We start from the raw sequence: 24711 nt of genomic DNA, 5'->3' as shown, positions 1-24711 counted from the left end.
AGAGCTACCATGTTCTCATGGGACCCCACCTTCTGGCCAAAGGTGATGGGCACGAAGCTCAGGATAAGCCAATCAGAATCCTTCCCTGGGAGTTGTTCTACCCCAGGAATTTCTGACTAAAATTGAGCAATAAGTTAATATTTCTAGCTGTCAGGGGAAGCTGTAGGTTGTTGTTAACTGTATGTCCCTGTGTGCAGGGGATGTGGGCTCTGGGGAAGAAGCATGGCACAGATACACAGAGGGAAGCTGAGACAAAGCCACAGAATCCTGGCAGGGATTGAGTCTTTGGTTCTAGCTGTCCCTGGGGTCCCACGGCACATCTACTTCCCCCATGCATTGATCCTTTACTCTCCTTCATGACCAACACGGTTCCTTTTAAACTGAGCCAAGTTGTTACGTTTTCATCACTTGCAGACAAAGGGCTCAGGGATAAGTTGAAGCCCCAGTCCCAAAGAGATCTCCTATGTGGAGCTCTGCCTGGTGCCCCAGACTCTGGAGATGTCTTCCCAGGTGTGCTTCCACCACACCTGGATTATGCCAAACAAAACAAACAGGCATTCAGGCTATTATTGCTACTATTACTTCCTCAGATAGGTCCAGGGAAGTAGTACAGGCTTTGGAGCACACTGGTCTGAGGCCTAATCGTGTTGTGCCACTTATTAGCTCTGTGACATTGGAAAGATTCTTGAATGCCTCTGGGTCTCCCTCTTCTCCTCTGTCAAACGGAGGTGCTGATATTTTCCTTTAAGGGCTACTGGGATAACTCAATCAGATATTGGGGGACAGCGATTAGCAAATGCCGGGCACATGGTAAATATCCAATAACTGACGATTTTCTTTAATCTCGCTGATATTGCATTTGAGACTCTAAGAGGCAAATAGATTTTTACATAGGGAACCTTAAGTGGGGACTTACAATCTCAAGTCCTTAGGCATCTACATAGAAGTCAGAAAGGTTCTACCCACAGACAAATAGAGGCTCAACATCACTAGTCATTAGGGGAATGCAAACCAAAGCCACAATGAGCTACAACTTATCTCTCATTCGATGGCTGTAATCAAAAAGATATAATAAAGACATAACAATGGCAAGTATTGGTGAAGACAAGGAGAAACTGGAACCTTCACATGCTGTTGGTAGGAATGCAAAATGTGTGGCTGCTTTGGAAAACAGGTGGGTAGTTCCCCAAAAAGCTAAACACAGAGTTATCATATGACCCAAGCCATATGTGTCCCCGAGAGAACTGCAAATACACGGTCACACAAAAACTGGTACACGAGCGTTCACAGCAGCGCTAGCTTCAACGGCCAGCACGCAGAAACCGCTCAAATGTCTAGGAACAGATGAGTGAATAAACAAAGGAGATACCCAAGCAATGGAATAATATTTGTTCAAAAAAAAAAAAAAAAAAAGGAGTGAAGTACTGATCCTCGCTTCAACATGGAGGAACCTTGAAAACATGCTGCTCAGAGAAAGCAGCCAGATACAGAGGACCATATGCTGTGTAAGTTATATGGCTCCATTTATACATATTGTCCCAGACTGGCGAATCCTGCGACAGAAAGTAGATTAGCAGTTGTTACGGTCCTGGGTGAGGGGTAGTGGGGATAAGACAGTGACGGCTAATTGATACAAAGTTCCTTTGGGTGTGATGAGAATGTCCTGGAATCAGCAGGGGAGGGTGCAAGACTTTACGACTAAATTAAAAACCACTGAATTGTACACTTTACATAGGTGAATTTTATGATGTGTGAATTATACCTCAATTTTTACAAAAGAACAGAAAGCAGTTTGCATGGAGCCAACAGCCTCTGTTAGACAGTGTGTGGCTGTGACGCACTACCCACACATGGTGACCCCGACCCTGCTCACAGTACTAACCTGCTCCTAGGATAGCTGGTGGTCCTGGTGGCCCTGGGGGTCCTGGGGGTCCGGGAGCACCAGGTCTTCCAAATCCAGGGGGCCCAGGCAGGCCAGGAATACCCGGGGGTCCTTGGGGGCCAACAACAGTCTCCCCTTTTTGGCCCTGTCAAGGCAAGCACAGGGTAACAGAGGGGAGAAAGGACCACAAATCCCTAGAAGTCCCTCCTACTCCTCCTCTGGGGTCCTTGGTAAGAAGTCAAGGCACACCAGCTACTGCTATTATTACATTATTGTGCTACGTGACTGTTCTTCTCAATCCTGGGTCCCATTCACGGAGATGCAGGACCTAAGGATGGCAGCCCAGTCTCGTTGAAAGATACCACAGAGAAGCCCAGAGTGCCCTTGGCAATGACCTAGCATGGGGTCCTGGTGTGTAGTTACATTTTGCAGATAAAGAAAGTGAGGCTTAGGGAGAAGTCACGTTGGAGGCAGAGCTAGAAGTGGAAGGCTGATCTTGCCTGTTCTACCCTTGTGCTGAGCTCTGGGGCCAATGCCAGTGACCTGGACCCTGCGGTCAAAACTGGGCCCACTGGGGCACGAGCTTGCTTTCCTCCCTGGTGGCCTGGAGAAACCTCTCATTCTAGGGAGACCGAGCAGCCCAGGAGCCCCTTCTTCAGTAAAATTTCAGAAGAATCAAACAGCCCCCGGAACCTCTCCCCAAGCTTTCATTCTGCCTCCATTATCTGACAGGACCACCGTTAATAACTCTGCATTGAGCAAGATTTCGACCGCTGACATGAATAAGACAGAGGGCTCAGTGTCTTGGCCAGTTCTCTCCCCTCCGTGGGCCTCAACCAACCTCCCCACCGGCCCACAACCACAGTATTGAGGGGAGAGCTGGCTGATCCCCAAGGCCTGCTCCAGCTTGTAGTTCTGCGACTGACCCTTGAGTCTCTGTATCAACACTGGGGGCTTCGGGGGAAGCTGTGAGTCCTCGGGGAAGATGACTTAAAGGCATCACTACTCACAACCAGACCCGGACTTCCCGGCAGGCCCGGAGGCCCGGATACAAAGAAGTTGTCATTTGCATCGCCTTTTTCTCCTTTGAATCCCCTGTCTCCATTCTCCCCCTGGAAGAGAGAACACAGGAAGGCTGAGTCAGGAGTGGGATAAACTCAGTCTCTGACATAAGCCCAAGAAACCGGACACAGGCTGCTATGCTCTGAACGTGTCCCCCAGATGTCAAGTGTTGAAAACTTCATCCCCGAAGGTCATAGGTCAATGGTAATTGGAGGCAGGCTCTTTGGGAGGTGACTAGGTCATGAGGGTTTTGCCTTCAAGAAGGGATTAATTCATTCATGGGCTAACGGATTCATGGGCTATCAAGGGAGTGGTTTTGGTATAAAAGCCAGTCCTCTCTGGCTCCCCTGCTCTGTCTCACCACGTGACACCCTGAGCTGGCCTGGGACCCTGCAGGGAGGCCCCACCAGCAAGCAGGCCACCACCAGATGCAGCCTTCCAGACCCATGAGCTGAATTAACCTTATTCTTTATAAATGGCCCGGATGAGGACACTGGCCACGTGGCTAGTAGAGAAAGCCTCACCTTCAAGCTGCTCAGGATATGTCTCAGGTAAGCAGGATCAACAGGAGGGCCTGAAAAAGAAATACTCAGTAAAATCCACAGCCTCAATGGTGAGAAATTTAAAAATAAAAGTCTCCAGGCTGGCAATCCTGGGTTTCTGCTGGTGGGAGCGACCCTGCTTTGGTTTAGCTAATTCAGAGTCAGCGCTGGGCTTGGAGGCAGAAACAGGTGCTGGGCACCCTGGGCAAGTTCCTGGCCCTCTTTGGGCCTCATCTTGCACGTAAAACATGAACAATGGAACTTCTGGTCTCTCTTGACAATGTTCCAACTTGGCCAGGCCAGGCCCATGACAGGGTCTCACTGGCACGCAGTGGGGCTTGTGGCCAGGCTGGTAATGCAATCAGTCTCCCTCTCTGGCCCAGCTGCATTTCTCATGGAACAGAAATCAAAGGCAAGGTCTAGGACAAGAGCTGGAATACCTGGTGGTCCCTGGGCTCCTTGGTCACCTTTTTCTCCCTTTGATCCAGGAAGACCCCAGGATCCTTTCTCTCCTTTAACACCTACCGCCAAAACATACACACATAAAAAAAAAAATGAAACATAGCAAATCACCTCCATTGTGAATAGAACTTCCCTGAGACACGTTTGAAACTGAGCCTTTTTAGCCCAGTCCACTCACATGAAAACACTGGGTGTAAAATCCTCTGGCAAACGACGGGGAGGGCAGAAGCAAGTGCATCCAACACAACCCTGACCTTGAAAAGCTAAGTCTCACTGGGGAGACAGACATAGCGTGCAGTACCACAAGGCAAGGTGGTGAGTACTATTGTGATGCCAGCAGAGTGCTGTGGGAGCCCAGTAGAAGCTACAGCGAACTCTCACATGGACAGTTTCACGGGTGTGGCCTGAGGCTCCACATTGGATCAGTCTACCAGGCTCATCTCAGCTGGGTCTGTGCAGCCACAGGATGAAAAGGGAGCAGAGGGATCTCCCGGAGTGCCCGCCCCCCAGGACAACCAAGAGTGCTCAGTTGTCCTACACTGTTGGGTGAACGCTCCAGGCGCCTCATTGCGCCCCCTGCAGGACCCGTCAGAAACACCATTTCTGCAGAGCTGGCACTGCAACCCCACCCTCGCCTCCAGTACTTTATACCAGAAGAGCTCAGAAGACAGCCTTTTCGGGAGGACCAGCAGTTGGGAAGTGGTTCAGGTAGGGTGGGCGGTAGACCCATGAATCCCTGTTCCCTAAGAGGTACAACAGGTCACCCTGCCAAGGAGCCAAGCCTGGAGATGGGGTCACAGAATGCATATGAGGTCTGAGGCTCAGGCTCCCCCAGCGTGGGCATCAAGGCACGAGACTGGCTGTTGCAGGTCAGCAGGGAGATGGGAGATGCAGCCCCATCTCTTGGAGCCTTGCCAACAACAGGGCAGTTGCCTGAGACTGGACATTTGGACTGTGGGGGCCAAGACCATGGATAGCAGTGAGCAAAAAAGGAGACCATGAATTCACCACTTGTCTGGGGGCGGGGGCGGGGAGGGGGATGAAGACCCACAAACAAGCAGGAGGATACTGCGCACCAGGGCCCATGGCAGCCAGAAAGGTCTGTCTGCTCCCACCCCAGGCAGAGGAGCCCACAGGGCTCAGGAAGAATTAGGGCTCTGAGAAAGCAGAGCCAGCTCCATCCCTCCTCCCCAAGGCCCACCTTGCGCCAAGGGAAAGGACAGCCTTGGACTGGATCTGGGCATGAGGTTTGAAAATAAGCTAGGCACTGCACCAGAGGTGACAGAAACCTAGAGGCCAGATGTCATCAGGAGACCCCCGGCTGGCAGGCCTGGGGGACCCAGCCCAGGCAGAGGTGAGCATTGGAAAAAAAAAAAAAAGATCTTCCCTTATTTAAGGAGCATGCGTCTGGACTCTGAAGTCATGAGGGGGACACCGGGAGACACCGGGGGACATCTGGTGCCACCGGCTGTGAAGAGACAGTGACTGCCCACCTGCAGGCCCCCATCCAGGCCTGCTCCCCTCCTCTGTGCAGTGAGGACGGTGCTGATGTTGAGTTACCAAACATCCAAGCCAGCACTCATCACACAGCTCCCCCCCGGAAGCCTGTTAAAAGGCAGGTGCTGATGGGGCAGGTGGAGGGTGGGGCCTGGGGCTCTGCATTCCTAACCAGCTCCCAAGGGATGGCTGATATTGCTGCTGCTCTGTGGCAGAGGTCTTCTGAGCCGCCACTGCTCTTCTCGGTGTTAGCCCTCGGTCTAGTGCACTACCACGACTATTTAGCCGTCAGTTCTCTCAACGGATTCCAAGAGCCTCAGAGGCAAGAACAGCTTAGGGGTCATGGAATTCATGTCTCAGTGCAGTGCATGGGGTAATACTAAGCAGGGGGTCAGTGACAGTTTTCTGAACAAATGGAGGGCTTCCTGCTACTAGAAGGCCAGCCAACACGAGTAGCATAGACAGATGTGTGACTACACCTCAGGGGCCCAAGCCCACAGCCTGGCTCAGCTGCCACCCCTGCCAGCGCCCCCTGGGCACCCATTCTGCACCAGCACAGGGCACAGGAAAGCCATCTCCTTCAGAGGCCCTGGGGCCAGGACAGGATGCGGAGAAACACAGAGCAAAGGAAGGAGTGCGTACCGTGGAAGGTGATGAGTTCTGGGTCGCCAGAATGAGTGGTGCCAACCTGCAGAGAGAAAGGCCACGTCACACACTGCCAACCCCGCCCTGGCATTTGCAGGTGGCCATTGTCCAGGGGGTGGGGAGAGTGGAAGAGGCGATGACCTGGAACCAGGCAGCCATCCCTTTGACTCTGGAGCCCCATAAACCCTAAGCTCCAAGCGGGAGTCTCAGCATGTAGCTGGGCTGGGGCAGATAGAACTGAGACCCACTGGCCCCAAACCCAGCAAAGGGGAAGTCCAAAGCTTTAAGGCAACAGAGGATGGCGGTGATGGTCTGGGGCAACAGGAGCACTCTTGGCCTCCTGTCTTATCAGCGAGGATTGGTTTATGCAACCCAGCCAGTGATGTGCACAGGCCACACAACAGCTTAGCTCTTGTGTGGAATCAAAAATGAGCTTAAGGAATGGGAGCAGGTGGTAATTATTAAGTGGGGGATTAAGTCATTAGATTGGAGGAGGGGGGCTATTCTGAGCTCCCTGCTAAGCGCCCAGGTCCTGGAGTCAGTCTGTCGCTCCCCGTCTTCATGGGGGAACGACACAGGACCCTGCGCTGTTCTTTTGTCTGCTCGGCCCTCCCCGGGTTTGCTGCTGGTTCTTCCCGGGTTGGCTACTATCCCTTCCACCTCCGTGGAAGGGCAGTTCCCCCTGGCCGCATTCCCCACTTCCGCAGGGGAGCGGCACACCGCCGGCCGGGTCTCTCGGGGGCTGCACGGGTTCCCTTAGATGTTCCCCCATAGATGTTCCAGGTGCGTGCCGTCTCTCTCCTCCTTTATAGTCCTCTTCCGCCAATCCCAACTCGGCTGAGTACGCTGCTCTCCAATCAGGAGCAAGTCCTACAGTTAATTGGTTGAACTGGAGGCAGCTGTGCGGAAGCCGTTTACTTCTCTCCCAGCGCCATATTGTGGGAGAGCAGATGCATAGAATAAGTCTTAATTCGAGCAACAGTCTAGTCCGGATTGCTCCCCACAGATCCCCCTTTCTTTTTATTTTTTAGCGTTGATACGCGCCTGTCTTCGGTGTCCCGCGGCACACACTCTGCTCTACTTGCTAGCGTTGCCACAGGCTCTTACAAGTCCTATCAATCAGGAAAACCGAATCCGGGTCCTCTCTTCGCCATTGTGAGGAGGTTTTTAGGCGCTGATGCGTGCCTGTGTTCGGTGCCCTGCAGCGCATGCTCTGCTCTGCTAGAACTGCCTGCAGGTGTTTACAAAACCTATCAGGCAAACCGAATCCAAGCCTTCTCATTGCCGTATTGTGGGGGAGACTTATTAGTGTTGGTTCGTGCCTATCTTCGGTGACCTGCAGCTCATACTCTGGTCGAGCTTTGCTGGCGCTTACCGCCTTAATTCAGGCAGACCGAATCCAAGCTTAATATTGTTGCATTGTGGGGAAGCTTTACTGATGTTAATTCGTGCCTGTCTTCGGTGACCTGCGGCTAGCCACCCAGGTACTCATCGCCTCACTAATCGGGCAGACCGAATCCAAGCCTTCTAATTGGCATGTTGAGGGGAGGCCTCATTTTTCTCTATTTCTCTATCTCCGGGCATTTCTATTTCTCCCATTTCACTTCTATCTTCCAGCATTCCCATTTCTCTTTTACTTCACTTCCAAACTTCTGTTTCTCTTATCCCTGCGGCTTTCCGGCACCTCGCCCCGCCGGCGGGTTCCCGGCTCTGCGCCGCTTCAGCCCGCGCGCCTCTCTGCGCGGCTTCCCGGCTTTGCGCGGTCCGCGGTCTCCACGCTTAACCCTTTCGCGTCTGAACCACGGCCTACGCCAGCGTTCCCTATCTATTCACGCCCCGTGCTCTCTCTGCACGCGGCGGCTTCCGCGAGTAACACAGCGTAGCTTGCGTCTCCGCCACTAGGATTCAATCTAAGTTCCCCGGGCTAGCCTGGCGAATTCAACCCAGCGTACGTCTCCGCCCCACGATCTGGCTTCCCGTCCTTTGCTCCCCGGGCTAATCAGACGGATCCCAATCTGGCTTGCGTCTCAGCTTCTGGTTTCAACTTTTCGCCCCCTATTCCCGGGCTAACTTGAGAACCCCAAAGTGGCTTTCGTCTCCGCCTCGGCCTGCCCCCCGCGGCTTCAATTTCCCTAACATTTTTCTCTACCCGGTATGTTTCCCCAAGCTTTCCTCCAACGATATTCCTCCCTCATTTCTCCTGGCCTCTCCCCACAGTCCGCGTCCGAATCTGTTTGTTCTAGCTTTCACTTTCGCTTTCGACCTTAGAGATTTCTCCCAGCTTCCCCCCGTAGTCCGAATCCGAGTCTATGCCTAGGCTTTCAATAGCTTCTTCCGGCTCCTTTTTCGTCCGGCTTTTCCCTAGGCTGTTTGCTAGTCTCTCTCTCCGGTAATTTCCCAGTTCTTCCCGTTTCTTCCCTCCTAAGTTTCCTATCCGAGTCAGGTTTCCTATCCGAACTAGGTTTCCTATCCGAGTCACGGCACCATTATGTCGCTCCCCGTCTTCATGGGGGAACGACACAGGACCCTGCGCTGTTCTTTTGTCTGCTCGGCCCTCCCCGGGTTTGCTGCTGGTTCTTCCCGGGTTGGCTACTATCCCTTCCACCTCCGTGGAAGGGCAGTTCCCCCTGGCCGCATTCCCCACTTCCGCAGGGGAGCGGCACACCGCCGGCCGGGTCTCTCGGGGGCTGCACGGGTTCCCTTAGATGTTCCCCCATAGATGTTCCAGGTGCGTGCCGTCTCTCTCCTCCTTTATAGTCCTCTTCCGCCAATCCCAACTCGGCTGAGTACGCTGCTCTCCAATCAGGAGCAAGTCCTACAGTTAATTGGTTGAACTGGAGGCAGCTGTGCGGAAGCCGTTTACTTCTCTCCCAGCGCCATATTGTGGGAGAGCAGATGCATAGAATAAGTCTTAATTCGAGCAACAGTCTAGTCCGGATTGCTCCCCACATCAGTCCAGACTGTTCTAGAAACTCTCCCTTCCCAGAGGCCTGCAGTTCCTTATGTAACAGGATGGAGCCACCTGCAACCTTGCTTTTAATAATCCGCCTTCACCTTTTTCCCCGTAGATACATGGCATCAGGCTCCGGCTGGTGCCAGGCTCCTTCTATGCCTATGGGGCAAGGGTCACAAGTTGCTCAGAGGCCACCAAAAGAAGGCTGGGGGCTGGGGGGCTGTGAGGGAATCTTCCAGGCAAAACGTCTCGAAGTTAAGGACGAAGGTTGCAGCGCCAGGCTCCTATCTCGCAGCTATGCTGATAAAGCTGCTCCAGCCCAGGCGTGAGCTGCGAAGCAGGGAAGAGCTGGAAGGGGCTGGCGTGCGAAGGGACCGTGAAAGGCTGCTGCGGGTGAGCAGCACTTCTGCTTGGAAACAGCCACTTTGAGAGCTGGTGCCCCAGCTCCCATGGGGTCCAACGAGGCAACTTGAAATAAAAGTCATCAAAGGGGCTCTGTTACCCTTGGGGCGAACTCCATGACCCCGCAAAGGCCATGGTGCTGGGAAGGGTCCCAGCACAGGACCTGGTACTTGCAGTGACATTTCTCTGAAGCTTCTGCAGACTAATATGAATGGGCCACCCGTGGGAAGCACCTGGCATTCACTCACTATGGGCCCCAGAGCTGGCCATAGCCCCTGTGAGCTGTGAACTCTCCTCTACAGGGTGGAGGTGGCACACGGAGATCTCCCAGGAGGGTCCCTCCACGTGGGTATTTTGTGTCTGTCTTCAGGTCATCAATACAAACATATACCAGGATGCTGTTGCCCTCCCATAGAGCTGGGGGCCAGCAGGCCCCTTTGTCACCTTCCACAGGCTGGTCCTGTCCTCTGCCTCCCAGGCCCTGGGCTGCAGATTTGGATGCCTCAAAGCTTCGACATGACAGACGCATAGGGAAACGCTCAGCTGAACTGCATCACCACCCCCGACAGACACCAACTATGAACCCATTTCAAGGACTGTTTCTAAATCGTGATCAGCAAGCTCCCAAGAGCACAGGCCACACCCGGCTAGTTCGCTCCTGTATCCTCCAGGGCTTGGCAGAGGACTTGGCACTCCCAGAGTGCTCAATAAATATTTGTTGAATGAACGAGAGTGTGATCACACACAGTCTTGTGACTCATGCCTGGGCACACACAGGAGAGGCCTGCCCTCCCTGGCTTCCCCCACCCCACGGAAATGAAGATCTCTTGATGAATAGGGGGATAACCTCAGGCATAATGCTGCTGACCTGTGGGGGGAGCAGGAGAGTGAGCCCACAGAATTGGCATCTGCACCTGCTGTCCAGAGGGCAGGACACCCAAGCTCCAGGCCCAGAGACACCCTGTCCCACGACCTGGGACAAGCCAGTGAGCTTCTCATCATCAAGTGGGAGAGAAGACCCCAGCCCCACTATGTTGTGTGCTGTGTGGTGGTGCAATCATGGGGGAAAGGCCAGAACACAGTCAGGTACAGGGTTTAGCCCAAAAGCACCACGCAAAGACTTCAGGCACCATTGCTTTCTTTTTCTCACCTGTATTTTTTAAGAGCTCTGTTTTTCCCAGTTTTATACTGCTCCAAGCATGATGCTAGTGTGGTCACAATAACAAATGACACCCTTTTTAATGGACTGTATTAAAAGCAGCATCCTGCCACTGCGTGCCTCCTTTCAGTGTGCAGGGACCGGCGTTGTAGGGCAGTGGGTGAAGCCATTGCCTTCAATGTAGGCATCCCACGTGGGCACTGGCTCTCGTCCTGACTGCTCCCTGATAATGCACCCAGACAAGCGGTGCAAGATGGCCCAAGTTCTTGGTCCCCTGCACCCATGTGGGAGACCCTGATGGATTTCCAGGCTCCTGGCATTGGCCTGGCCTGGCCCAGCCCTGGCCATTGTGGCCATTTGAGGAGTGAACCACCGAATGGAAGATCTCTCTCTGTGTCTCCTCTGCCTTTATCTTTCTTTCAAATAAATAAATCTTAAAGAAAAAAGATATCCAGTGTATAGCCATGTGTTGCTCAAGGACAGGATGAATTCTGAGAAATGCACCCTTAGGCAATTTGGTTATGCAAGCAGCATAGAGTGATGTTATGTAAGTGATCCTTACACAACCCAAGGCAGCCACGATGCCGCTAGGTGACAGAACCCTGTGGGACCACTGTCGTAATGCAGACATGGCCGGCCGAACCATCATCATGTACTGTGTGGCTGTACTGTGTGGCCACTACTCAATCTAGAAGCTTCCAGTCATTTAATGGTCCATGGGTAGGTGATAGAAGACAGAGGCTGATCTGTATCTCTGGGTTGCTACCCATGCAAAGCCTGCTCTTAGGACAGGGACAGTGTGCTACTTACCGGCGTTTTGCAGTGTGGCCGGACAGGTACTGGGAAAACGGCCTGCGGGACGGGAAACGAGAAGGGGGAAGCCCTCAGGACACCCGACTCCAGCTCAGGCTGGTGCGGTGCCTGGTCTACGATCTTCCCCGCTCCATACCCGCCAGCCTCCCTCTCCCCACTCCCAGCTTACTCCTTTGATGTTAACCACAGCTCCAGGTGGTCCTGGGGGACCTGGAGGGCCAGGTAAGCCAGGTGGGCCCTGTAGAGAGAGAAGCGAAGCTGTTGCTGAGTTCAGGTTGTTGTGAGGAGGCAGCTGCAGCACACTCCCCACCTCCCAGCTTGGGAACCACGGCAAGGAAAGGAGGGGCCTCGGACCCCACCACCTTTTCCCTGGGGTAGGTGGTCCCATCGTCCACAGAGCACTTCTACACCTGTGACCTGCTGGGGGCCCCCTAGCAGATGGTGGCAGAGCAGCTGCAACTGCCAAGTTGATACCCATGTTTATGGACGCCCAGAAAGGAGAGGTAACCTGCTCAAGGCCACACAGCAGCTCTCCGTGGAACCGAGACTGGAACCCAGGTCTGACTCAGGAGCAATGCTTGGTGTACAGCCAGCCTCTCTACCAGCATGTCCCCAGTGTGGAGGCAGGGTAGGGGGTGGGGTGGGGTCCCTTGCAGGACACGGTGGTGGCAGGGTGCCTCATAAATGCAAAAGTCAGCATGGACCCCACAGTAGACTGCAGAGTCCATCCTAAGCCAGGCCAGCCCGACATCAACGCCAGCAATAATTCCTCCTCCTCTGAGCCAGGAGGCTGGGCTCACGGCAGCAGAGCTGAGGCTCCGGCGGGCAGGCACGGAGAGCTTGCCCAGGTACAGACTGAACTGATGGCCGTCGCCGAAGCCACCGGTCTGCCTCCCAGCTCCATGGGCTTGAGGCCTGTACGTCAGACCCGCGGTGTCTCAGGCAAACAGTAAACTGTGCTGCTGGCCTTACAGAGCGGAGCTAGGGTGGCACAGGCAGAAGCAGCCACCGATTATGTTTGCATCCCGGCTTGGTGTTTCTCTCCTGCATGACCTCCTAGTTAAGGGGTGGGGGGGGGGGGCTTCACTTCTCTAGGCCCCAGTTTTCTCTTACATTAAATAAGGACCCTGCAGAGTATCTTCTGGGACAGTTATCACCAAGACAACATGAGTCCCTCTCCGCACAGGGTCTGGGACATAGTAGGTGCTCCGTGAATGCTTGCTTCCTTCTCGTAGACCCTGCTCCCCCCTAGATCCTGAAGCCCCAGCATTTTCCACCTCCTGCGGCTCTGCCTCAGCAGCTGCTCTGACTTTGACCTCACTCACAGGAGCTCCAGAGCTCCCGTGAAGTGAGCAGCCCTGGGACTGTGGGGAGAAGGGAGGAGGGGACGTCACCCTAGAGGCAGAAGACCTAGGATTTAGAAGCACATTCTCCTGAGTGTGCCCGGACCCCCATCTCCCACTGTTCCTCTGGGGTCTGCATGGGGAAGCTGTGGCCCCCGAGGTCCTGCAGGTGGATGGCAGCTGGCCCTCACTCATTCCGCCCCCGGGCCCCGTGCTCTGAGTTGGGGGCAGTAGCTGTGGACTCACCGGCATCATGAGCCCTCGATCTCCTTTGGCGCCCTTGGGGCCATTCAGTCCTGGGCGACCCTGAAACCCACAGGAGACACCTGGGTCAGCCCCCTGCCCACAGGCCAGCCCGGCCCACGCACCCCCACCCAGGCAGGCTGAGGATCACGGATACCTACAGGCCGTCCAGGGAGGCCAAATTCTCCTTTGTGTCCTGGGGGTCCTTTGGGACCCTAGAGTCCAAACAAACACCAGATTAGAACATGATAGAAACTCAAGGTCCAGGGGAATGGGGGTGCCCATCTGCTCTTGTGGGTGATGGCAAAGAGGAACCATGGGCGGGAGGAAGGAGGACAAGGAACAATTCCAGAACGTCCACCCGCCGGGCCCCTTGGCTCCTGGTCTCTCCTGCTCAGCTAGAAGCACCTGCTCAACCCCACAGCACACCCCACTCTCCCGCAGGTCTACATCCGGGACTCTGCACCCAACCCCCACAGTCAGGGCTAACTGAGGAGCAAGAGCTCAAGTCGTTCAGGGACTCAGCAGCACCCAGGTGACCACTGCTGGGCCAGCTCAGAATGTGACCTTGGCCCCTGACCTCGTGTCCGGAGCTCACCTTCCCCTCTGAGGCAGCCCTGCCTCCTGGCCCCTGCCCGCTCTGCCCAGTAACCTGCTCCTGGATCTGGCTCCTGCCTGTTCCGTGCACCAGAGGCTTGCCTGGGCAGCCCAACCTTCAGCTGAGGCCCCAGGGCAGGGCGTCCGTTTCAGTGCTGGCTCCCAGGGCCCACATGCCTCTGAAGCCACTGCCCTGGGCAACCGGGGCGGGTGCAGCCTACGTGGCCTACAGCACCACCGATACTGTGCTGCTCCCAGGAATCTGCTCCACCCTGGGGCTGTGACTTCTCCTCTTCCAGCAGAGTCCGCCCTGTCTCCCAGGGGAGCGGCCAGTTTTTGCCTGGGGCCCTTCCCTGTCCTTGTTCCTGCTACCATTAGGCCCCGAAAGATGGCAAATAAAGACAGAGCTGAAACGGAGCCGGTATGTAAAGCTCCCGTCCCTATGACTCTTACAGGCAAGGCAACGCAAGGACGCAAGGCATTTACAGGGCACAGGGCACAGGCCACTTGGCTGGCACGTTCTGCTGCGAGTCACTCCCAGGAGCCTCTTGGGTCTTGGTAAAAGAGAGACCCAGTCTGTGTGGGCTGGGACCCGGGGTTCTGCATTTCTACCCCGCTCCTGGGTGTGTGTCCCTGGTTGGAGTAGCAAGATCCTAGTGCGTTTGCAAGGGAGCTGTGACCTGCGCTCACCACTGGGGCCACGGTAGCCTACATGGCACCTTCCTGCAGATTGCAGGGTGGCCCCTCACTGCCTGAGCCTGGCAAACTGTGCACAAGCTGGCCACCATCGCTACCTGTTCATGTTTGCCGTGGTATTGCAGGCTAGTGAGTAATGGGTTATGATTAAGACTCTCGCGGTCTGCCTTAGCCCTCAGCTAGGCGCACAGCAACCAAAGGCATTAAAAACGTTTTAAAAGTTGCATCTCAGAGCCGACAGGTCATTCAGCAGGGACACGTCTCTGTGAGAGAAAAGCATGACCCTTTCTCCCCAGCCCGAGGTCCATATTCTGCCAAACCAGCCTCATGGGCAATTCTGGAGCCCTAAATGTGTCAGAGGAATCGAGGGCAGTGCATTCATGGAACACAGCAGAAGGGCCCAATGTAGGGTCTGGCTGGCTGGCCCCAAGTCCCCACTCTGCCACTCAGGTTCTGTGACAGCAGACAGGTTACACAAACTGTCAGCCACGGTCTCGCCTATCAAGCAGGGATTCTGAGGCTTGTGAAGACGGGATAAGGTGACCCGCATGGAGGTCAGTGCAGGGTCTGTCTGCCCACGGCAGATGCATTACACCTGAACTTGGGGAACAGGGAACGGCAGGGAAGTACAGCAGCATCTATACTCAGGCAATGCCCTCAACACACGGATGGGAAGACGGGAGTGCGGAGACACACAAGGGCTCGCTCAAGGTCTCACAGCAAAGGACAGGGAGATCCGGGACAGAACCCAAAGGGGCCCCGGGGAGATCTTCTGGGGTTCCTCCAAGGGCTTCCCTGGGCAACTGGCGGTCCTTAGCAGGGGGATGCCCTGCAGCGTACCTGGGAGCTCACCACAAACCCGACTCTTGTCTTTCCTGGACACACAGCGACGCTGCGTGTCTGGCCAGCAGAATGTACTAGAAGTGCTGCTCATTGTTTCCCACCATCTTCTCCCCCTCCCAAGCTCAGCCTGCCAGCCAGAAGACACCAGAGCGACCCTGAGCCCACAGGAAGGCAGAGTCCCAGGAGGAACACACCCTGGGTCCTTGTGTCACCGTCACCCTGCAGAGAGGAGATGCCCCACTGGGAGCCACACAGTGGGCTTTGCAAGCGCGAGGACTAAGCTGCCATTGGGTCCCACCGCTGAGATTTGTACCTGATTGCTGCGACCCTGCCCTTAATACCGCATATTTCATCACCTCCTTCGTATTCCCGCTACTAGGACAACCAAATCTAACCGAACACGGGTGGGAGAGATACTTCTAAACCCAGGGCAGACCCCGCCCAGATCGCTCCGCCTTACCATGGGTCCCGGGGCCCCGTGCACTCCAGGCTCCCCCTGAAACAGGAAGATGACACTTGTCACTCGGGGGCAGAGGCCAGAGCAGACGGCTGCCTTCGGGATCGGGTGCGGAATTACCTTCTCTCCACGTAGCTTTTCCAGATCCACGTCCCCGGTCAGGATGGCACCTGGCTCTCCCTTCTCACCCTGCAATCCAGAGCACCTTCTGATGATGTCGCGTCTCCTCCCACCTCATCCAGAGGGTCCCCAGACCCCTCAGCACTGCCACTGTGATCTCTCGCCTTCATCCTGTCTCCGTGCCCACCCCCTAGACTACTGGTCTCTGTGCTCCTCCCGCCCTGCACTGTCACAGCTTCTGTCCCAGGGCCCAGGCCATGGCCTTCCACGCCCCCCCCCCCCCCAGGCTCCCACAGGTGACCAACCTGCATCCTCACCTCACCCCTCCAGGACCAGCCTCACCCACAGCCCTGTCCGCCCCCCCCCGACCCCCCGCCAACTCTAGCCAGTTCCAGCTCCCAAAGTATTTGATGGCTTGCTTTCCTAACGACCTGACGCGATCTGTTCCCCCCAAGAATCTGTATTCTTGTTAAAACACGGAAAGTGGAAACGCTCAGAGGCCTCGTGTCTGCCAACGCCAGGCTCCTGTGCAAACAGTTCAGGTGATCAGGCAAAGAGAACTGAGAAGCTAGGTAAGAGCAGATGGGAAGACTGGGGGCAGGGACTCTGGATCCCGGCCCTAATCCTGTCCTAAGCAGAGCCCTCTACTATCTGCGGAGGCTTCTGGGAAGACACGTGTCCCCAGGACAGGGCCGCGGGAGAAACATACAGCACCCTGGGGCCTGGGCTCCAGGCTTCCACACTGGCCCCTGGGGAGCTGGGCCAGGCCACACAGATGCCTTCTTTCACGAGGGCGGGAAGCAGCCAGGGCAGCGGGACCAAAGCAAGCAGAGCAGCCTCTTCTCTCGGTCCCCTAAGCCCACATCCGGTAGTTGGGTCTTACCACTCCACTGGTGAGGCGAGGCAGTCCTGAGCGGGCCAGCAGCCAGGAGAAGCAAGCACACAAGCATTAGAGGCAGAGCGAGAGGAAGCGTGTTCGCTGCACTGGTCAGAGCCCAGCCGCCTGGCTCGGTGCCCGTCCCAGTCGTTCAAGGTGGCAGGGAGTTAGCAGCAGGGGTGGTACCTCCATCCCTCTAAATCCACCTGTGCTCACGACACACTGGAGACAGGGCACTGGAGCGAGAGCTGCTCCTGCCTGCCCCCGCCTCCTCCCAAGCCAGCACTGGCCCAGCCCTGTCCCATCCTCATCGGTTCCTTCCGGCAGAAGAAGTGGTCCAAGACATCATGGCCGTGAGGTGCTGAGACTCTGCACAGCATGCTGATCCCTGCCCCAGCCCAGAGCTGTGGTCCAGCAGACATGGGGGCCTCGCTGCCCTCCCGTGTGGCGTGGTGGGGAAGGAAGGAGAGAATCCTAAGGCTCCTTCCTCCAGAGGGCACGCCCACCCTCCCTGACTCCCTCTGCAGCCCCGCCAGCTCTGCACAAGCCTCCCTTACAGTGGCACATACACCCTGTTTGCCTATTTGTTCCTCGTGTCTTAGCACCATAGCCCTAGTGCCCAGGACGGGAAACTGGCTGGCACCTCTTAGGGGATCCGTGGCTGAAAGATGGATGAGTAGAGAAATGGATGGGTGAAGAAGTGACTCCCATCCAGTCTTTGCCACCTGTTTCCGGACATCACTCTCCTCCTTACCTTGAGAACACACCTGGGAAGTTAATTCTAAGAGCCAAACACGGAAGGGTTTGCACCCTGGGAGTTCTTGGGAGGTGCTGTGAATGCTGAATTTTATTGCGAAGATTTTGGTCCCAGACTGTCACCCAGCCGTAGAACACTCTCACTTACACTCTCTAAAGATCTGTATTCCTGTTACTCGTTAGTCACACACTCTGACCCAGCAAGCATTTTGGGTGTCTTGTGTATGAGGCCCCACACTGGCACTGGAGTTATGGCAAAGGCAGGGCACATTCTAACAGGAGTGGAGTGCCCAGAGAGTGGTTAGGCAAAGCACGGTGCACATGGCTCCAGCATTCAAGGAAGTGCGCCCTCCTCTTTCCAAACCACAGTGAAAATCAATTTCACCCCCTTTGATCATGGAGAAACCTTGAGATTATGAAAGATCCCAGCTGCAGAGTGATTGCTAATGGGACACCATTTTTTTGACATGATGAAGACATTCTAGAATTAGATGGTGGGGATGGTTGCACAAGCTGGTGCATCTACCAGAAAAAGTCCCTAACTTGTACAATTCGAAGCGGGTGAATTTTGTGGTATGTGAGCTGTATCTCATAGAAGAGACCTGTCCATAGTTTCTTTCGGCCAACTGGAAACATTTAGCAAATTCCAGAACCTCATCCCACCCAGAAGCCTGGGTCCCTCTTACCTGTTCTCCTTTGAGTCCTGGAAATCCAGGCACGCCAGTGTCGCCTTTCGGTCCTCGAGGGCCCTGGAAGGAATTACAGGAGGGTACTTTGTTGTTTGTCCAGACAAAGATGCATGAGCTGATTGGAAAATTGTTTCCTTTCAAAAAGTGTAAGAGTAGAGCAAGCTATTTATTCCCCCCAGGTAGGAGAAAGTGTGATTAGCTGTGTTATTTTCTTATCTCCAAGTGGGCCAGGAACTGTGGTCTGATAGATAACGTAGAAGGAGCAAAGTGTTAGGAGGCCTTGGAGGCTTCCTGCATCTTTTCAAAAATGAGATTCTTAAAAATTTGCTTTGTTTATTTGAAAGGCAGAGGGACAGGCAGACAGAGCTCCCTATCTGCTGATGTCACTTTCCAAATGTCCACAACAAAGCCAGGTGCCAGAAACTCAATCCAGGCCTCCCGTAGCGGTGGCAGGGGCTCAACTACTTGAGTTATCACCTGCTGCCTCCCAGGGTGCACCTGACCGGGAGGCTGGAACCGGGAGCAGGGTTGGCAGTAAAACCAAGGCACTGTGAAACTGCCCAAGCAGTGCCGAGTGAGGCCCCTCTGCGACACATCTTTACACGTGTCTTCCTTGCAGCTGGCGACACAGCCCTGTTACCTGGCCTCTGGTCACTCCAGGCTCCCCTAGTCCATCCTGCAGCCTACCACCTTCCAATTCACCTTCCAGGACCCCCTCCCCGTCTCTGGCTCCCCGCTTGCCTATGAGATGGGATCCAAATGCCGTCACCAGATACTCCGACCCATCCCAGCAGACCCCTGCCCCTCACCTTCCACACCACTGGAGTCCATGCCTTCCCCAGGCCTCCCTGCTCCTGCCACCCCTGCAGGAGTGCCCAGACACCCCTCACCAGAGCCAGACACCACACCCCCAGCCAGAGGTCCCACCTCCAGCAGACCTGGAATGTCTGTGACAATGACTCATGCAGCCACAGATGTCTGCCCCCAAAAGGCATTTCAACACTTGATTGCTACCTAACTTTCACAAGTCTTGGCTTGCCCTCTGGGGGAAAGGGTGAGTTACCCGTTGGAACAGCGGCTTCCAAATCTCTGTTCTTGGTAGATTTTAGCTGTGAAACGTTTTACTTTTTTTTTTTTTTTTCCAAATACAGTCTTAAATGAAAACCCAACGTTTCAAATACTCCAAATGGAGCCTCCGCTATCAGTGGTTGGTGGTCTGGAACCTGCCTGTTTAGCCCCCTGCTTACTGCCTGCAGGGGTCCGGGAGGGTCTTCACAACCACAGAACCACTCATCTGGAGGACAGTGTGGTCTGAAACATGCCCAGGTCTGCAGCAGCCAAGCTGGGGCTGCAGTCAGAGGGCTGGCCTCTTCTGCTAACCAAGAGGTCATCCTGTGGCTGGCTCGCTCTCTCGCTCTCTCTCTTTTTCTCTCATGGCAGAGAGACAGAGAGTGTAAGAGAGAGGCAGAACTTCCCTATCTACTGGGTGGCTCTCTAAATGTCCACCACAGCTGGGGCTGGGCTGGGGCGGAGTCAGGAACACAATCCACATCTCCCATTGAGTGGCAGGAACCCAATTACTTGAGACACCACCTGCTGCCTCCCGGGGTCTGCATTAGCAGGAAGCTGGAGTCAGGAGCTGGAACTGGGAGTCGAATTCAGACACTCCGATGTGGGACATGGGTGCCTTAAATGCTAGGCTAGGGGCCGGCACTGTGGCGCAGTGGGTTAAAGCCCTGGCCATATGGGCGCTGGTTCCAGTCCCGGCTGTTCCTCTTCCGATCCAGCTTGGGCCCCTGCACCCATGTAAGAGACCTGGAAGAAGCTCCTGGCTTCTGGCTTGGGCATAGCCCAGCCCCAGCTGTTGGATCCATTTGGGGAGTGAACCAGAGGATGGAAGATCTCTCTCTCTGTGACATAGACATTCAAATACATTAATAAATCTTAAAAAATGGGGGGAAAGGGCTGTGCAGTCATGAAGATGGTGCAAGAGTGTGGGCACACAGAGACAGAAAAAAAAAATGCAGTTCAAGGGGCCGGTGCTGTGGTGCAGTGGGTTAAAGACCTGGCCTAAAGCGCCGGCATCCCATATGGGCACCGGTTCGAGACCCGGCTGCCCCACTTCCCATCCAGCTCTCTGCTATGGCCTAGGAAAGCAGTAGAAGATGGACCAAGTCCTTGGGCCCCTGCACCCACATGGGAGATCCGGAAGAAGCTCCTGGCTTCAGATTGGCACAGCTCTGGCCGTTGAAGCCAATTGGGGAGTAAACCATCAGGTGGAAGACCTCTCTCTCTCTCTGGCTGCCTCTCCTCTCTGTGTAACTGACTTTCAAATAAATAAATAAATCTTAAAAAAAAAAAAAAAAAAACGCAGTTCAAGTGGAGAAGAGACAGAATGAGCAGAGCCCAGGGCCCAGGGGCAGGTGGTACTTACTGGAAATCCCGGCAGCCCAGGCAGCCCGTCAGGCCCCTGTGACACAGAGACAGAGCAGCTGGGTCAGCAGCAGCATGTGCAGAGTCACAGGATCCCTGTGCCCCGGGGCCCTCCCCCTCCCTGCACCTTCCTAAGGCCTGAGCCTGCTCCCGCGCAGCAGGGCTCCCTGTCCCGTTTTGCAGGGCAGTTTGAGGAGGGGAAGGAACCGAGCAGGGCCCGACAGAGCCAGTCGGTTCCAAAGGCAGACTGCACCCAGCCTCCCAGAGCCCCCACGTCCTGGGCAAGAACCCAGGTGGCCTCTCCTCCGAGAACTCACTGCCCATTTGAGATCCCTGGGGGTGGCGGGCATGGTGCCAGTACTCCAGCAAATACGCCCTGAGGGATGGGCTCGGAGGAGCTGGGCTATTGCAGGTGGATGGGGGGTGCGTGTCAGTGGGGCTTAACTCATTCCCTTTAGCCGGGGGAGAATCTTAAGGGAGCAGGCATTTTAAAGGACGCAGGAAGCAGACAGCTTGTGCTTCACTCCACTGGGGCCAGGATCTTCCTTCCTAACATCTCCAGATACCTGCAGCTGTTAAAGGTGTATGAACTTGGTATATGTATATGTACGCGTGCATTTGTGTCTGTCTATCCATCTATGTATCTACAGAACTAGGTAGCAATGAAATTCTCAGTGCACTGCACCTATAGCAAGGTAGAAAATCATGAGGGTGACAGCCAGGACTTGAGTCCTCCTAGGGAGGAGCTGCCAAGCTAGGGAAAACTTCACTCAGCTCTGGGATGCAGGGTCCCCCTATGGGCCTGGATTGACAGAGGGACAGTGACTGGGAAGGGTGTGGGGAAGAGGAGGAATGCGGGAGGCACAGGGCTGCAGGCAGACGGCTCGGGCCTCCTACAACACACATGCCCAGCCTTGGGGTTTAGGCCATCTGTGTTTTGCTCAGTGTCAACCCCCCTAACACCTCCTACCTCCAGGAGTTTGGGGAAACCAAAGACGCTCTGGGAATGGACTTCTGTTTGTATGTTAGTTTAAGATTTGATTATTGAGGTGTCTTGTTCATTTCCGTAGAAATCAAGGGCAGGGAGCAGGACTGGGCGGGGGGGTGGGGTGGGGGGGGAGACGGCCCAGAGACAGCCGTCCCTCTGCAGAAAGCTAAACGGTGGCGCAGCAGCTGCCCAGACATTTGCAGCAATCTCGGGGCGGGCCTGGCATCTCCCCCGGATGTGGAGGGTTGGGATTTGGGTCAACCTCATGGGCATGTGCAGAGGTGGTAGCCCCGGCAGGCATCTGGTTGCCCAGCTGTGGAAGCGGGGCCTCTCCATGTGCAAAGAGGTTTCGCACGCCTCGCCTTCTACAAGCTGTGCACAGACTGGAGTGACACCAGCCGAGAAGAGAACCAGAGGCTAAGAATGGGTGTGGTGCTGACAGGGCCGGGCGCCCCAGGCCTTCTGAGACCAGAGCTCCTCCTCTCTGCTCCGCACCACCAGCAGGGGCTAGGAGACGCAGGGGACTTATTGCACAGGCTGAGGGGGAGGCTGCCTTCCTCTCAGGCCCAGGTGTGCCGTGGGCCAGCTCCGTGGACTTGCAGAAACCCTGTGACTTTGTCTGTCAGTCTCCTGATCCCTAAAATGGGGCTGGAATGACCGAGGCCGGCTCCACACCGCCTTGCGCTCTGGCTTCCCCGGGAGCAGGACGCTAGGTGTCGCTTGGCTCTCCCTGTTCTGGGAAAATGAGGTCACGTGACTAACAGCCGGCCAAAAGCATTGCATTGACACCTGCTTGCTACTGAGCCTGCTCTGGTTTCCAGTCCAGGTAGTTCTGGTGCCTGGGACAGGACCCTTCCACTGCATAGGACAAAACTCCCTTTGTGACCACATGACTGGGACAGCAACTCTGCGCATGTGCAAGGTTCTCTTCCTGGCCCCCTTGGATGTAGTCGAGCTGAGTGCTTCAGGAGCAACAAGGAATTCAAACCAGCCTGGCTGTGGATACACACCGGAGGCCCCATGAGCTCAGGAATGTCCGAGAAATTCACGGCTCCGTGGGTGATGTTGATCAAGGACTGAAAAGAGGGAAAGCAGACAATGAGGACAAAGGTGGCATGCATTCCGCCTTGCTTCTGGCAGGGCGGCCTTCACGGATGTCACCCCGCACGGTGGCACACGGCACACACTGAGGACACCCCCAGGCCAGCCCTCCCACTTTTATGAAACAGCTCTGGGCTGCCTCAGCACTCCCCTCCCATAATTGATGTAAAAGTCACAAGACATGCCTGTCTTCTCTCTTTGGCAATCTTTCGACATAGATGTGTATATGCAAAAGCATGCGCCCCTACAAGCATGTGTGTGCAGGGAGTGTGTGCGCGTGTGTTCATGGGGGTATCTGATATAAATGGCATCAGTCTGTAGTATTCCTCTGCTTGCTTTTTTCGCTCCACCATATTGTGTGCAGATCTTGCCATGTGGAATTTTGGAGGGTGGGTATTTTTAGTTTTAACCGACTGCCAAAGAGCCTTCCCGACGGGCCGTACAATTCACACTTCCAGCAGGAGCGCCTGAGACGCCCTGTGTGCCGACATGCTGACCCATACTTTACTTGCTGTAATTACACCTTTGCCCCCTGCTAACGTCACTGAGCCTTTCCCTGGGTATTCGGGACTTCTTGTCCTGTGCTGTCTGCCAGCACGATGCGACTTCTCTCAGAAGAGCCAGGGTTTTTCACAAATGTGACAGCTTAGGTTAAGTGGCCAGCGAGCTGGGCCTCGCCCACAGTCTGGCCTCCTCTCCCCACCCCAGCCCACCCCCACCCCAGCCGGCTCCCTGTGCCGGGCCACTTACAGGGCTGCCAACTGTGGCCTTGGCCCAGGTGTTCCTGCCACCCCAATCCTGGAAGCCCCGGCCTCCGTGCCAAGCAGGTGTAAGGAACCTTTTTTTCCTGCCCAGAGCCATTTGGATATTTATAACATCATTTGCAAACCATAGTAAATTATCAATGTAAAAATTAGCCTGCTGGGGCTGGTGTTGTGGCATAGTGGGTAAAGCCACAGCCTATGACACCTGCATCCCATATGGGTGCTGGTTCAAGTCCTGGCTGCTCTGCTTCTGATCCAGCTCCCTGCTAATGCTCCTGGGAAAACAGTGGAAGATGACCCAAGTGCTTGGGCCCCTGCATCCACGTGGGAGACCCAGAAGTTATTTCTGGCCCAGCCCCTGGCTGTTGCAGCCATCTGGGGAGTGGATCATAGGATGGAAGATTGATCTCTCTCTCTCTCTCTCTAACTCTGACTTTCAAATAAATAAATACTTTCTTTTTTTAATGAGCCTGTTACAGATTTATAGATTTCAGATCCCACAGACAATTGCTTTGGAAGGGCCAGCCAGACCAAATGTGTTCATAGGCCTTATCTGGCCCACCCCTGCGGCATTCGCAGTTTTCTAGTCCCCGTTCAAAGACACTTCCTCCAGAAAGTCCCCCTTGATTTCTCAAATCTGGAACTGTCTTTCCTCCCCTATTCTCCGGCTTGTGATCCTTTGCAAGCAAGAGTTACAGTAACAGTTCTGCTGCAGCGATTCTGGCCACACAGGGGCTCCTGGAAGGCAGGAATTGTGTCTCGCTCGTCTTGATACCCACAGGGCCCGGCATGGACCTGGCGCAGAGTCTGTGCCCGTGAGTATTTATGTCCAGATGCTCAAAGAGAATGAAGGGACATCGACACTCCATCAGTGAGCGGTCACTGAGCCTGCACGTCGGCCAGGCAGCGGGGGGACAGCAGCAAAGCCGGGCCACGACAGCCATTTCCACAACGAACAAAACCCCGTCCGTGGTTTCCCTGCAGATGGGGGCTGGGGACCCCACTCGGACAGAGCTCTCTCCACGGTGGGTGGAGGGTTGGAGGCTGGCTACTTTTAGTTTTAACAGAGCTGTCCCAAGAATCCAGTCAATGACATTCCCTCCCACAGGAAAGCGGCTCCTGAGTGTGGCCCTGGCTGCTCGCGGCCCCTTGACTCCCTCCCTGGAAGGTGGCAGGTTCTTCCTGGAGGGCAGCTTGGGGAAGCTTACCTGGGCACGCTCAGCCCACCCTGGCCCTCCTCGCCCTTGGGGCGCCCGCGTGCCCAGTGACAGATACGCGAGTCTGATTCTCGGGTCTCCTTAGCGAGAACACTGTGCTCCTGCTGGGCACGGGCTGCCGTGGTGACCTTGATCTTGATCCTCCAGCACACACACACACACACACACAC

The 24711-nt window shown here is 55.2% G+C and overlaps 1 protein-coding gene across 1 annotated transcript in view; it reads right to left on the bottom strand.

Moving 5' to 3' along the window:
* The window catches only part of COL15A1 (collagen type XV alpha 1 chain), a 112339-nt gene that overhangs the window by 8901 nt on the left and 78727 nt on the right, over positions 1-24711 (bottom strand). The window contains exons 23-36 of the mRNA XM_051843674.2: positions 22470-22535; positions 20473-20508; positions 18036-18098; positions 15717-15785; positions 15600-15635; positions 13165-13218; positions 13007-13066; positions 11587-11655; positions 11415-11456; positions 6088-6133; positions 3927-4007; positions 3469-3518; positions 2893-2994; positions 1883-2027 (exon numbers count right to left, since the gene is read on the bottom strand). Coding sequence (XP_051699634.2) covers positions 1883-2027; positions 2893-2994; positions 3469-3518; positions 3927-4007; positions 6088-6133; positions 11415-11456; positions 11587-11655; positions 13007-13066; positions 13165-13218; positions 15600-15635; positions 15717-15785; positions 18036-18098; positions 20473-20508; positions 22470-22535 — 919 coding nt within the window. The remainder of the gene's footprint in view (positions 1-1882; positions 2028-2892; positions 2995-3468; positions 3519-3926; positions 4008-6087; positions 6134-11414; positions 11457-11586; positions 11656-13006; positions 13067-13164; positions 13219-15599; positions 15636-15716; positions 15786-18035; positions 18099-20472; positions 20509-22469; positions 22536-24711) is intronic.

This window comes from Oryctolagus cuniculus, chromosome 1 (assembly GCF_964237555.1).
Source record: "Oryctolagus cuniculus chromosome 1, mOryCun1.1, whole genome shotgun sequence".
Classification (NCBI taxonomy): Eukaryota; Metazoa; Chordata; class Mammalia; order Lagomorpha; family Leporidae; genus Oryctolagus; species Oryctolagus cuniculus.
The sequence above is the reverse complement of the archived record's forward strand: the minus strand, read 5'-3'. Positions and strand labels throughout refer to the sequence as shown.